At 42.1% G+C, this 13,729-nt stretch overlaps 1 protein-coding gene across 1 annotated transcript; it reads right to left on the bottom strand.

The window, feature by feature from the left end:
• Positions 1-7,467: 7,467 nt before the first annotated feature.
• On the bottom strand, positions 7,468-8,403 carry LOC123345397 (olfactory receptor 14A16-like). Its single transcript, XM_044982211.1, has one exon. The coding sequence runs from the start codon at positions 8,401-8,403 to the stop codon at positions 7,468-7,470; it is 936 nt and encodes a 311-aa protein (XP_044838146.1).
• Positions 8,404-13,729: the final 5,326 nt, after the last annotated feature.

Below are 13,729 nucleotides of genomic sequence, written 5' to 3'. Positions count from 1 at the left end.
GGACTACATGTGTCTAAGGTGCTTCACGCAAATTAAAAAAGGAAACAAGATGTGTCTGAAAGGGGATGAGAGACTTCTGTTCCTGACCTAATGAGGTGGTAAAGTAAAAATACCTCTTTTTGGATTTCAGTCTTAAATCCTCAGTCAGCTCACATACATGAATCCCGGATGAGCCCTCAAACTGAAGGACATAAATCCACACTGTGTAGAGGCCAAGCATAGGAGTTTATTACACACAGAGCTGGTGGAGTGTCACCTGGCCTATTAAGCTCAAAGACACTGTCAATCAATTAATTACAATAGAATATATAGGTTTTCCATGGGCGGGAGAAAGTGACGGGGTAAGCAGTTCCACACCCTAGGATAGGTTTTGCAGCAAGGCAAGATAGCACATTAGCCAATGGTTAAAAGGTTACATAATGTCTCCGTCCATGGTCTTAAGTTAGCAAGTTAACATTTAATTAATACTTGAATGAAATGTTATTAGTATAAAATATATATGTTAATTTCTGATTTGGGGTCCATAAAAATGGAGCAACACCTTTGATTGTCCAACTGGTACATTGCTAGGGGTTAAAGCAAAGAAACAGTGAAAGTATATGGCAATAATAATTGTCCCCTTTATGTCTTAAGGCAGGCATTGGTCCCTGGAAAGGGAGGTGAAAGGATGCCATATCTTATACTGACATGTGCCAACCTTTCATAAACTCAGGGTTGGATTGTGGGAAGAACGTTCCCTACTGAAGAGACTGACACAATAGGAACAGGGATCCTTTGTTCAATTTGCAACTCTGAATAAGCTCCAACACCTGGCAATTTGCTGACCAGGCCCATTTCAGATAAACAAGATTATCTGTTTACCCCAGTTTTCTCTTAGCTTATCACTATTTGCTAGGCCTCTGGTCTCTTGACCAAACTCTGGACTTTGGGTCTGAGAAAGATCTGGCACAATTCATATACCAGGTTGTTATATAAAATGCACATGGATTTTAACCCTTCACAAGTTGTGCCTTGTGATTCATCATTTAAAAACTCATAATTTGCTGAGCAATAATATAACAGCAAAATGCACCTAGCAGTATTATATGTGAAGTTATAAACATAAGATGAGTTCATAAGAACATAAGAATGGATGTACTGAGTCAGACCAAAGGTCCATCTAGACCAGTATCCTGTTTACTGATAGTGGCCAATGCCAAGTGCCCCAGAGGGAGTGAACCTAACAGGTAATGTTCAAGTGATCTCTCTCCTGCCATCCGTCTCCATTCTCTGACAAACAGAGGCTAAGGACACCATTCCTTACCCATCCTGGCAAATAGCCATTAATGGACTTATCTCCATGAATTTATCCAGTTCCCCTTTAAACACTGTTATAGTCCTAGCCTTCACAACCTCCTCAGGCAAAGAGTTCCACAGTTTGACTGTATGCTGTGTGAAGAACTTCCCTTTATTTGTTTTAAACCTCTGCCCATTAATTTCATGTGGTGGCTTCTAGTTCTTTTATTATGGGAACAAGTAAATAACTTCTCCTTATTCACTTTCTCCACACCACTCATGATTTTATATACCTCTATCATAACCCCCCCTTAGTCTCCTCTTTTCCAAGCTGAAGAGTCCTAGCCTCTTTAATCTCTCCTCATATGGGACCAATTTTAAACCCCTAATTATTTTAGTTGCCCTTCTCTGAACTTTTTCTAATGCCAGTATATCTTTTTTTGATATGAGGAGACCACGTCTGTACACAGTATTCAAGATGTGGGCGTACCATGGGCAGTAAGATGTTCTCAGTTTTATTCTCTATCCCCCTTTTAATGATTCCTAACATCCTGTTTTCTTTTTTGACTGCTGCTGCACACTGCGTGGACATCTTCAGAGAACTATCCACATTGACTCTAAGGTCTTTTTCCTGATTCATTGTAGCTAAATTAGCCCTCATCATATTGTATGTATAGTTGGGGTTATTTTTTTCTAATGTGCATTACTTTACATTTACCCATTTTGTGAGATCTTTTTGACGTTCCTCCGTCTGCTTTGGTCTGCTTTGGTCTTAAGTATCTTGAGCAATTTAGTATCATCTGCAAACTTTGCCACCTCCGTTTTTACCCCTTTCTCCAGATCATTTATGAATAAATTGAATAGGATTGGTCCTAGGACAGAGCCTTGGGGAACACCACTAGTTACCCGTCTCCATTCTGAGAATTTACCATTTATTCCTACTCTTTGTTCCCTGTCTTTTAACCAGTTCTCAATCCATGAAAGGACCTTCCCTCTTATCCCATGACGACTTAATTTAAGTAAGAGCCTTTGGTGAGAGACCTTGTCAAAGGCTTTCTGGAAATCTAAGTACACTATGTGCACTGGACCCCCTTGTCCATATGTTTGTTGACCCCTTCAAAGAACTCTAATAGATTTGTAAGACATGATTTCCCTTTACAGAAACCATATTGACTTTTACCCAACAATTTATGTTCTTCTATGCGTCTGATAATTTTTTTCTTTACTATTGTTTCAACTAAATTGCCCGGTACTGATGTTAGACTTATTCATTTGAAATTGCTTGGATCACCTCTAGAGCCCTTTTTAAATATTAGCATTACATTAGCTATCTTCCAGTCATTGGGTACAGAAGCCAATTTAAAGGACAGGTTACAAACCATAGTTAATAGTTCTGCAACTTCACATTTGAGTTCTTTCAGAACTCTTGGGTGAATGCCATCTGGCCCCCGTGACTTGCTACTGTTAAGTTTATCAAATGATTAAAAAACATCCTCTTGTGACTCCTTAATCTGTGACAATTCCTCAGATTTGTCACCTACAAAAGTCGGCTCAGGGTTGAGAATCTCCATAACTTCCTCAGCTGTGAAGACTGAAGCAAAGTATTTATTTAGTTTCTCCACAATAACTTCATCATCTTTAAGAGCTCCTTTTGTATCTCGATTGTCCAGTGGGTCCACTGGTTGTTTAGTAGTGTTCCTGCTTCTGATGTACTTAAAAAACATTTTATTACTGTCATAGATTTATTCCCCACTTTGAACTTTAGCGTCCAAAAGATGGGGACCTGCATGGATCCTTCTAAGCTTAAATCCTAGCTGAGATCTGGTACCACTGCCACCAGCCAGGTTTTAGTGTCTGGTACACTCTCTGTTCCCCCAAACCTTTCCCGGGGGAACCCAGATCCAAACTCCTTGGGTCTTAACACAAAGGGAAATAAACCATTCCCCCCACCTTCTTCCCCCTCCCCTAGTCGTTGGGAGAGATTACCTTGATTCAAGGAGTTGAATCTAAACAAAGAGGGATTCACCTTCCCCCTTCTCTCTTCCCCCCACCTATCCCTGGTGAGTCAGACTAATCCCCGGGTCTCAAACAAGGGAAAAATCAAACAGGTTCTTTAAAAGAAAAGCTTTTAATTAAAGAAAAAAAAGAAGAGGTAAAATTTAGCTGTGTAAAAATCGGTTTGGAAGTTTACAGGATACAGCTTATGAACCTAAAGAACTACCATCAGTACAAATACAGTAAGGAGGTAAAATATTGTCCCAGCAAACACACATTTGCAAATACAGAAATCAATCAAAAGACTAATCTGCCTTCTAATACTCCCTGTACTGAATAGAAGAGAATATTTCAGGAAGCTTGGAGAGCCTGGATACATGTCTGGCCCCCCTTAGATCCAAACAGAGAACAGCCCCCAAAACAAAGAACACAAACAAAGACTTCCCTCCACAGAGATTTGAAATTATCTTGTCCCTTGATTGGTCCTCTGGTCAGGTGTCCATCAGGTTTACTGAGCTTGTTAACCCTTTACAGGTAAGAGACATTAACCCTTAACTATCTGTTTATGACAATTACCTTTTGAGTATTTGGCTAGCCATTCTTCAAACTCCTCTTTGGCTTTTCTTATTATATTTTTACAATTAATTTGGTAGTGTTTATGCTCTTTTCTATTTACTACTTTTTAAAAGATGCCTTTTTATCTCATAACCTAAAGTATCTTTTCCATATAAGCCTGGGGAATGACCAAACCAGTTTATCAAAGACAAAGAACAAGCCGATGCTTCAGCCAGGTGTCAACAAGGCTGATATACTGTTATCTGAAAAGTGGCCATGCTTTGGCAGGAAAGGGGACAGGGGCAAAATTCTACATTTTAGCAAAGAAACAGCATGGAGTTCCCTTCCACATAGACTGCCTATTGCCTTGCTCCTGGATGGAAATGCTTCTCAAAAAGGGGACAGGACTATAAAAAGAAGGATCAGACACCCCAAGAAACCACTCTCTCTCCCTGTCCATAGCATTCACTGCACCCAAGGAAACAAAGGAAGCTGCTGTTGACTCTGAGGGACGGATCTTGACTTAAGGGATTTGGTCAGTCAGACTGCTGTAAGCATGTGAGGAGAAAACTTTGCTTTGAATTTAATAAAATTTGTTAAGTTAGGCAGCTTTTTGTCTTTATTTTTCTTGTATCCATTTCTGACTTTTATACCCCATTACTGGTACTCACTTCAAATCTCTTTGTAGTTAATAAATTTGTTTTATTGTTTTTTCTAATCCAGTGTATTTAAATTGAAGTGTCTGCATAACTATTTAAAATAATAAGCTGATATTTTATTCCCTTAAAGGGATAACTGACTTAATATATTTGGACTGTCCAGGAGAGGGCTGTGTTAAAGCAGGAGAGCTTGAGAGTGGTGAAAGGAAGCAGAAAAAAAATGGTCAGTGAAGTTGAGACCACAATGTGGAAGCCAAGCCACCAAGAGAGGGCAGAATCAAGGCCAGGAACCCCCATGTCCATGCAACAGCCACATGCAAGAGGGAGACATGAGTGCTCTCAGTGGTGGCGTATTGCAGTGGTCATCTGATAACCACATAGTGGTCAAAGGACATGACAGCAAGAAGGAAAAACTAAATGGAGCCCACCAGGAAGAGGAAGTAGGCCTGGGCATGGCAGCTAGAGAAGGAAATGGTCTTCTTCTCACTCACCATATTGGTCAACATCTTGGGGATGAGCATGCTGGTGAGCAGGCCCTCCAGGAGGGAGAAGTTGGTGATGAAGGACATAACAGACTGGTGAGTCTGGAGAAGAAGGCCCAGAGATTCTGGCTTTGAGATAAACTTGTTATTTTACATTAATAATCTAGACTCCAGAATGGGAGAGTAATTTCAGTGAATCAATTGTAGGGCTTTGTTTGACTGGGAAAGCAAAGAAACTGAGGAAGTCTTAGAGTCTGATACCCATTTGGGGTTAGCCTTAAATCCTAATCCATATACAACAGGGACTTAAATATGGCTTTATCTTTAAACCTTCAGTGGGCCTACTCATGTGTTTAACGTTAAGAATGTGCTGAAGCAGCTTGTGGAATCAGGGCCTTTGTACAGAATATTCAAAGGAAGTGAGTTTTGTTCAGAGCAGATCCTTAGCTGATGTAAATTCTCAGATTTCTTTTCACTTCAGTGGAGCTAGAACCATGTACACTTGCTGAGAACTGGCTCCTTTGTTCTTAAGGAACCTGAGTGTGATACTTCCATTTATTCAGAGAAATGAAAGATCTTAAAAATATATCCAATCAAAACTACTAAAAGTTCCAACACAGAGTACTTATGAGGAGTTGTTTGCAGATGAGTGATGGTGTAAGATAGTCATATATGTAGTGTTCACAGCCATGCGCAAAGATGGTATTCTAGAACTAATAATTTCCGAGATCCTTTCTCAGCTTGGATGTGAGTAGATCTACACTGGATGGTATATGGAACACAAAATCAATTCATGTGATGGCATTTTTCATAGAATCATAAAATATGAGGGATGGAATAGGAGGTCATCTACTCCAATCCCCTACTCAAAGCAGGACCAATCCCCAACTAAATCATCCCAGCCAGGGCTCTCTCAAGCCGGGCCTTAAAAACCTCTAAGGATGTTCACCTTTCTAGTGAAATACACCAAGGTTAGAACAAAGTGACCCCAGACGACTAACTTACATAAGTGTTTCTATTACTACTGAGTGTAGCCCAGGGACTTTGGGCCAGAACAACATCAGTATTATACTGGTTCAGTCAGTGAGTCTATTATCCATTTATGCTGGTTTAGCTGAGTTGGAAAATGTGACCCTTACATCACTGTCACCCTCACTTTTTCCTGGGTGCTGTCAGCCAAATCTGGATCCTTGTGTGTACTGGCCATTGGCCAAATTCTGATCTCTTAAAAGTGAGGGGTGAGACCCAGTGACTTCAACAGGATCCAATTTTGGCCTCATTATCCCAAGTCAGATTTTCTTTAGGAAACTCTTGAAAAAGTTTCTCTTCAGAACAGCCTTTCCACCACAGCACCAATGACACAGTATTTACATAATCATTTAGGTTAAAATGATTAAAAGCTGCCTCCCTGAGACTTTGTTCCCCAACACATCATTAACAATATAATAATACCCCAACAGTATATACATAGTCATTTCAGCAGGAATTCAACCATGCAGAAACCTCGTTTGCACCCTTTTATCATTGCGGGAAGCAAATTTTCAGAACGCTCAGAAAAACCTCTAAGAGATGACATATGGGCACTCCCAAGAGAGGACAAACATTGAAAACCCTGTAAAACCAAACACTCACCATCTCACTGGGACTTTCCACCTCCAAAACCACCTGGAACAAGCAAAAAATCAAACCACCAACCAACCAGCTTGTAACCGGGTCCTTTCCTGGGCCGCCCCCCTGCTGAGCTGTGTGCTCCCTCAATAAAGCACTGTGAGGCTTTTCTTGCTGCAGCACCCGTGGCTTTTATTTACACACAGTTCCCACCACCAGCTATACTATTTACAAACCTACAGGTCTTCCTATCTCCTCTTTACAGGGGGGTCTCCCTTCAGCCTGGAGACTACCCCTTCCCTGGCCATCCCCCCCTTTGCACTGGCTGCTAGCCAGCCTTTATAGCTCTTCTACTAGCAGGCCCACAGGTGCAGCTAGTTCCAGAGTCCAGGCACCAGCCTTTTCCCCAGCCCCAATCTATTTCTCCTGATTGGGACTGGCTGAGCAGGGGCTAATTAGGTGCTTTTGCACCAGCACCCTGCTACACAGCTAAACAAAAATAAATTAAAAAACAGAGAAACAAACAACATATGCATTGATATCTCGATCAGACTTTTTAGCCCCCAAAATAAGAAGAGCCAGAGACCCTACTAGAGACTTTTCCTATGGCTACTGACATTATGTGCAAAGTGCTCATATAGTATGGTGATGGGTAACACTTTATAATTAATAGATAGATAGATAGATTCTGATCTTATTTACATTGGTGTACCTTTAATAATGCTTTTTTTTTCTCTTCAGTCAAGTTTGTCTGGATTTTTACTAGTGTCAATACCCAATTCTGCATGAAGAGATAGCATGTTATGTTCTCATGGAGACAATAATATTGTCAGATAATAATATTTCTAAAGAAACACAGAATGAAATCATGATCAAAAGATAAATGTGGACATTTAATTCTTAATAAATAACCTCCAACCTATCAGTTTACTCAGTGCACTTTTGAGCTCCTTGTTCCTCATGCTGTAGATAATTGGATTCATCATTGGTGGCAACACAGAATAGAGAACTGCCACCATGAGATTCCGAGCTGCTGGAGAGCTGAAGATGGGTTTCAGGTATGCAAAAGTAGAAGTGCCAACAAGCAAGGAGACCACAATGAGGTGAGGAAGGCAGGTGGAGAAGGCTTTATACTGGCCCTGCTCAGAGGGGATTCTCAGCACTGTGGTGAAGATCTGAACATATGAAACAATTATGAAAACAAAGCAGCTTAAGCATAAGAATAAACTAAAGATGAGAAGCCCAAGTTCCCTGAGGTCTGAGCCAGAGCAGGCGAGTTTGAGGAGCTGGGGAATTTCACAGAAGAACTGATCCACCATGTTGCCTCCACAGAAGGATATTGCAAACGTGTTTCCAGTGTGCACTGCAGAGTAGAGAAAAACACTGATCCAGGCACTGCCTGCCATTTGGACACAAGCTCTCCTATTCATCACAGTCTCATAGTACAATGGTTGGCAGATGGCGACGTATCGATCATATGCCATGACAGTCAGTATGGCATAATCTGCTGAAGCAAAGAAGGCAAAGAGAAAGACTTGGGCAACACATCCAGAATAAGAAATCCATCTGGTGTTCATGAGGGAGTTCACCATGGATTTGGGGATGGTGACAGAGACAGAACCGAGGTCTAGGATGGACAGATTCATCAGGAAGAAGTACATAGGAGTGTGAAGGTGATGGTCAAGGGCTATGGCTATGAAGATGAGAAGGTTTCCCACCAGCGATAAAAGGTAAAGAACTAGAAATACCACAAAGTGTAAAATCTGCAGCTCCCGAACATCAGAGAATCCCATGAGAAGGAACTCGGTCACAGCGGTTTGGTTGGACATTTTCTTCCTCAGCACACGGTGTGCTGGCTGTAGGGGGAATGAGAAAGATAATGGTCAGAATTAGAGCAACAGAGGGAATAGCCCTGATTGCCCTTTCTGTAATATGTTATTATATGAATGTCAAAGGTGCACAGCACTCATCACTTACAATGATTAGATGTTGTTAGTGCTCCTCGCTTCTGACAATCAATCAGTCACTTTATCACACTAGTGTGATTGGGTCAGCTCCTTTAAAGTAAATAGAGCTTCGTTACTTTACCCCACCTGAGGATTTGGCCCAAGATGTGGCCTGTTGAATTACAGTATGAAGGATGGAACAAAATGCAAGCCAAATCCAACTATTCTTCCAGAGGCGCCCCTCTGTTGCGACCTTCACCAAGCTCACAGCTTGGCCACGAAACAAATAGACTAAAATGCCAACACATTTTAAATGCATGAAATAATAGACTAGCAGCATCCCTCCATCACCACTGTATTGTATCGTTTACACTGTGCTGTGTGGTGCAGGGGTTGTCAGGACACTTGGGCTCTACTCTTGTCTCTGCCAATGACCTGCTGTGTGACCTTGGGCCAGTTATTTGCCCTCTTTCTGCCTCTGTTTCCCTTCCCTTCCTTTCTCTGCTCTGTCTACTAGGACTGTAAGGGCTTTTGGGATTCTCAAAACATCTAGGCCCCCAACACCCCTTGAAATTAACAAGTTATAAACTCCTAGGTGCTTCTGAAAATCCCAGTAGGCACCAAAATACCTTTGGAAACATGGCCCTGTGTCTTGTTATGTGTAAGTTCTGCACAGCCATTTACATCATTTATACTCAGCCAGCAGAGTGTGGAGCTAGGTCCCTTCCAACCCTGAGATTCTATGATGTCCTTGAATGGGGTCAGGATAGACGGTGTTTGGTTGCTTGGTTCAACTCTAACCCAGGGTTAAAAAGGCTAGTCTGTATTAAACACAGTCTGTGTGCTATCAACGTTACTGGTTATTCCATTGTTACCTTCTTGCAACTATCCCTCTGAAAGAGAAATCACACAGATGCAATAGAATAAATGGACTTGAAATTAATGCTTTATCAGAGAATATTAATGTTCCCCAACGTATTTAAAGTTTAAGGCTGTTTGGAAATTTTTAGCTGTATCTTTTATAATGGATGTTGTTTTTTTAGCTAAATGACAACAAATTTCAGAATCAGTTTGCTTTTCTCAAACATTTTGGGATTATTGTGTAAAAAATGTGAAAACTCAAAAAACCAAAAATTTTTGGTTTTGTGATTAAAATATAGTTTTCAGTAGAAAGTCTTCATCTGCCAAAAGTTAAAAAATAAATTAATTGATTTTGCATTTTCAGTGAAAAGTCAACCTTTTCTGAGAGGCGGAAAAATTCCTATCAGCATAGATAATTGATTAAACTAAAAGTAAAGTCTTAACGAGTTCATATTGTAAGTCATATTTATCATCTTAATTTCCCCCTGTATGTTGATCCCCATATATATTTAATTGAAATAATAAACTTACTGTGTTGATCTTTGTGGATGTTTTCCCCAATATATGATGCATTCAGTCTCCAGCACGAGGGTTCTTTGGTCAATATCTATCTATATTCCACAATCTAGAAGCTAAAGTCCCAGGTATCTGAACGTTCTTTCACCCCTCACTCTGTGGCTGAACTAGACTCTGATCTGTTGCTTTCTGTTGATGAGCCGTGTCTTTGATTTACACTGGCATTAAAGAACTGATGATGCAGGAAGGTGATTTATTCACTTCTATTTCTTAAGGGCTAGTGGGACTTTCTCCCTGGAGCCCTGCACAGCTCAGCAGCAAAGGCCCAGAGGCAAGTGCATAGATGTCTAGGTGATAAAGCCAAAAAGGTCCTTCTGATCCTCTAATCTGATCCCCTGCCTAGCACAGGGCCTACGGTCTCCCCTGGTCTCCCCTGATTCCTGCCCATCATCTGTGTTATCTGTAAACCAAGATTACAAATGGATTTAGGCATCTAATTAGATGGACACAGGCACTGACTGGGATTTATCAATGGTCCTATGTGAGCTAAGTGCCCAAATCCCATAGGCATTCAATGGGAGTTAGGTGCCTAAACAATGGGCAGCAGGGACTGTGGGATAGCTACCCACAGTGCACCACTACATGAGTCGATGCTAGACCTGGTATTGAGGACACACTCCGCAGATCTACTGCACTTAGTGGGGACATATGCGACGGACTGTATAAAATTGTTTTCTAAAGATCGACTTCTATTAAATCAACCACATTCATAGTATAGACATACCCTAAGGCTGCAAGAGCAAATGCCCAACATGGAGCTTGAACCCACAACTCTGAAATTAAGAGTCCTGTTCTTTACCAACTGAGATAACCCTGGATAGAGGTTGGTGTTGTCAAAGGTGCTTAAGGGAGTTATCTGGGCTTTTGAAAATCCCAGCACTCCCGGAAGACTGCCACGAAAGCCACATCCTCTGGCTAGCTGTTATTAAAGTGCCAGTAGGCTGGCCTTGGTCACCAGATCTGACAACCAGGCCAGCCAGATGCTGGAGGCTTGGACCTATGGAAGTTGACAGTGTGATAGTAAATGTGATCCAACCAGGGGTGCCACAATCAACCAGTCTCCACCTGGATTAAGGTGAATGTTGACATGTCATCTGGGTGGTAGTCATGACAGATGACCACCAGGGAGTGATGGTCGACAATCTCCTGTGGAAGCAGGGAAAGCTTCAATAAGGATTTGAAGGGGATTTTAATGCATGTTAGTCAGTTAGCAAGAGTCAGGCCATACTGTAACCCTAATGACGTGAGACTTGTAGGAGCATCTGATCCTGCTGCACAGTCAATAAGTTCAGATGGCGTGAGCCCAACAGAGACAGACGTCCTCACGGAAAGTCCTCCTCCGATTCCCCAATAGAGATTTCAAAAGGTCTCATACCTCTCATGTGGCGCCATGGGGTTCGAAGGGGAATGATCCGTAGTAGCCGTCTGTGGGTCCGTGGGCGTTGCCATCCCGGACGAGCCCCCAAATTGTCAAAGAAAAACTCAGTTCTCGCTTTTTGTTTGGGTGCAGCAAAATCAAATACTTTATTATTTCTCCAGTAATTACAATGGAGGGAGAGAGTGCCATAGGACACAGGGTCGCCCCAGTCCTGGACAGGTCTCTCAACTGGTAAACAATTACATCAAGCCTTTATACCTTTGTTACAGACAATTTCTAGCAATCATGGAGACAGTAAAAAGCAACAAATACATTTTGTTTATACATAGCAGAAAGGCTTATCTTATTGTCTCACTCCTAAGAAAAGCAAGCCTGCATTTTGGTTAGTGATTGCAAGGTCGTAATAACTTTGTACACAGTTCCTGTCCTGTCGCCTCGCACTATCTTTGCTCCTACAAGTCTCACGTCATTAGGGTTACAGTATGGCCTGACTCTTGCTAACTGACTAACATGCATTAAAATCCCCTTCAAATCCTTATTGAAGCTTTCCCTGCTTCCACACTCCCAAAGGATGTCCATGGCAGCTGGACACCGCTCAGTCCCCAAGCAGTCCCACTCCTCAAGGGTGCTGTTAAAGTCCCCGCCCAGGACCAGGCACTCACAAGGATCCAATGAGCTGAGGAAGTCTGACAGCTGTTGAAAAAATCATAGCTTGTACCTGAGAAAGCATAATGGGTTTGAAAAATCTGAAGAAAGACTTGCCTCCTCATACAGCTGTCATTTATGACTATGCCAGCACATTTGTTTCAGCAATATTGGCCTGCCTAATCATTTCAAATTATTATTTATAAGCCAGGTCTGAATGAGCTCTCATCTAGTGATGAGTTAGGGATGGATGTAAAGGCTTCAGGACCAGACTGTATTTGCACGAAGACACCTACTCTGCCTAGGTATCCAGCAGACAGCTGTGTTGTCCAAGTGATCAATTTTGGGTGATATGGGTCACAAATCATGAAAGTATTAAATGTGGGGGTCAAGAAATGTTGTTATCCTTATTGCATGAATAAGGGGGCAGCAGAGCTGAGGGGTAGTTCAGTGGTTTTAGCATTGGCCTCCTAAACCCAGGGTTGTAAGCTCAGTCCTTGAGAGGGTCACTTAGATATCTGGCCCAAAATCAGTACTTGGTCCTACTAGCGAAGGCTGGGGGCTGGACTCCATGACTCTTTGGGGTCCCTTCCAGCTCTGTGAGAGAGGTATATCTCCATATATTATAACTGTACTTAGCCTGCCTCAATGACCGGATTTCCCTCAGTGCTTAATCTGTGCTATGGCTTGCCAGATTTGAGCCCTGGCACCTTCAGGCTTGGCAGGTCATAGCTCTGGGACCTCTGGGCTTGTCACAACAGTTATGAAAGTAACAGACTTGTTTGTATCACAACACTTAGTTCATTACAAATTAAGCAGTGATCACCCTCAACTGAACTGCACTCCCTAAGCAGGAGGTTTGGATGCCATATTCTAGTGAAGAGAGAGAGAGAGTGGGGGCACAGGTGTTTTGCTTGGTGGTGTGGGCTCTGCCTAAGAGTCACAGGCACTATTTGACCTGCCCCTCTCTTCTGTTTAGAGATAGAGCTGATTAGGCTCCATAGAGAGTCTTCTGGTTTGTTACATGACTGCTAGAGCTGAAATCACTGATAATTAGGTCTAAATGCTTATTCCTGCTGTGAGATACTGTTTCTATGGAAAAAGCCCAGCCTGTTCTAGAATCATAGAATATTAGGATTGGAAGAGACCTCAGGAGGTCATCTAGTTCAATCCCCTGCTCAAAGCAGGACTGACATGAACTAAATCATCCCAGCCAGTGCTTTGTCAAGCCAGGCCTTGAAAACCTCTAAGGATGGAGATTCCACCACCTCCCTAGGTAATCCATTCCAGTGCTTCATCACCCTCCCAGTTTTTCCTAATATCCAACCTAGACCTCCCTCACTGCAACTTGAGAGCATTGCTTCTTGTTCAGTCATCTGCCACCACTGAGAACAGCTAGCTCCATCCTTTATAGAATCTGACTTCAGGTAACTGAAGACTGCTATCAAATCCCCCCTCACTCTTCTGTTCTGCAGACTAAATAACCACAGTTTCCTCAGCCTCTCCTTGTAAGTCATGTGCAACAGCCCCCTAATCATTTTTGTTGCCCTCAGCTGAACTCCAATTTGTCTGCATCCTTTCTGTAGTGGGGGGACCAAAACTGGATGCAATACTACAGATATGGCCTCACCAATGCCAAATAGACGGGAATAATAACTTTCCTCAATCTGCTGGCAATGTTCCTACTAATAAAGCCCAATATGTCATTGGCCTTCTTGGCAATAAGGGCATACTGCGGACTCATATCCA

This window comes from Mauremys mutica, chromosome 12 (assembly GCF_020497125.1).
Source record: "Mauremys mutica isolate MM-2020 ecotype Southern chromosome 12, ASM2049712v1, whole genome shotgun sequence".
Lineage (NCBI taxonomy): Eukaryota > Metazoa > Chordata > Testudines > Geoemydidae > Mauremys > Mauremys mutica.
The sequence above is the reverse complement of the archived record's forward strand: the minus strand, read 5'-3'. Positions and strand labels throughout refer to the sequence as shown.

Excerpts from the sequence above, each read along its gene's own strand:
- LOC123345397 (XM_044982211.1), bottom strand. The coding sequence starts at position 8,403 with ATGTCCAACCAAACCGCTGTGACCGAGTTCCTTCTCATGGGATTCTCT.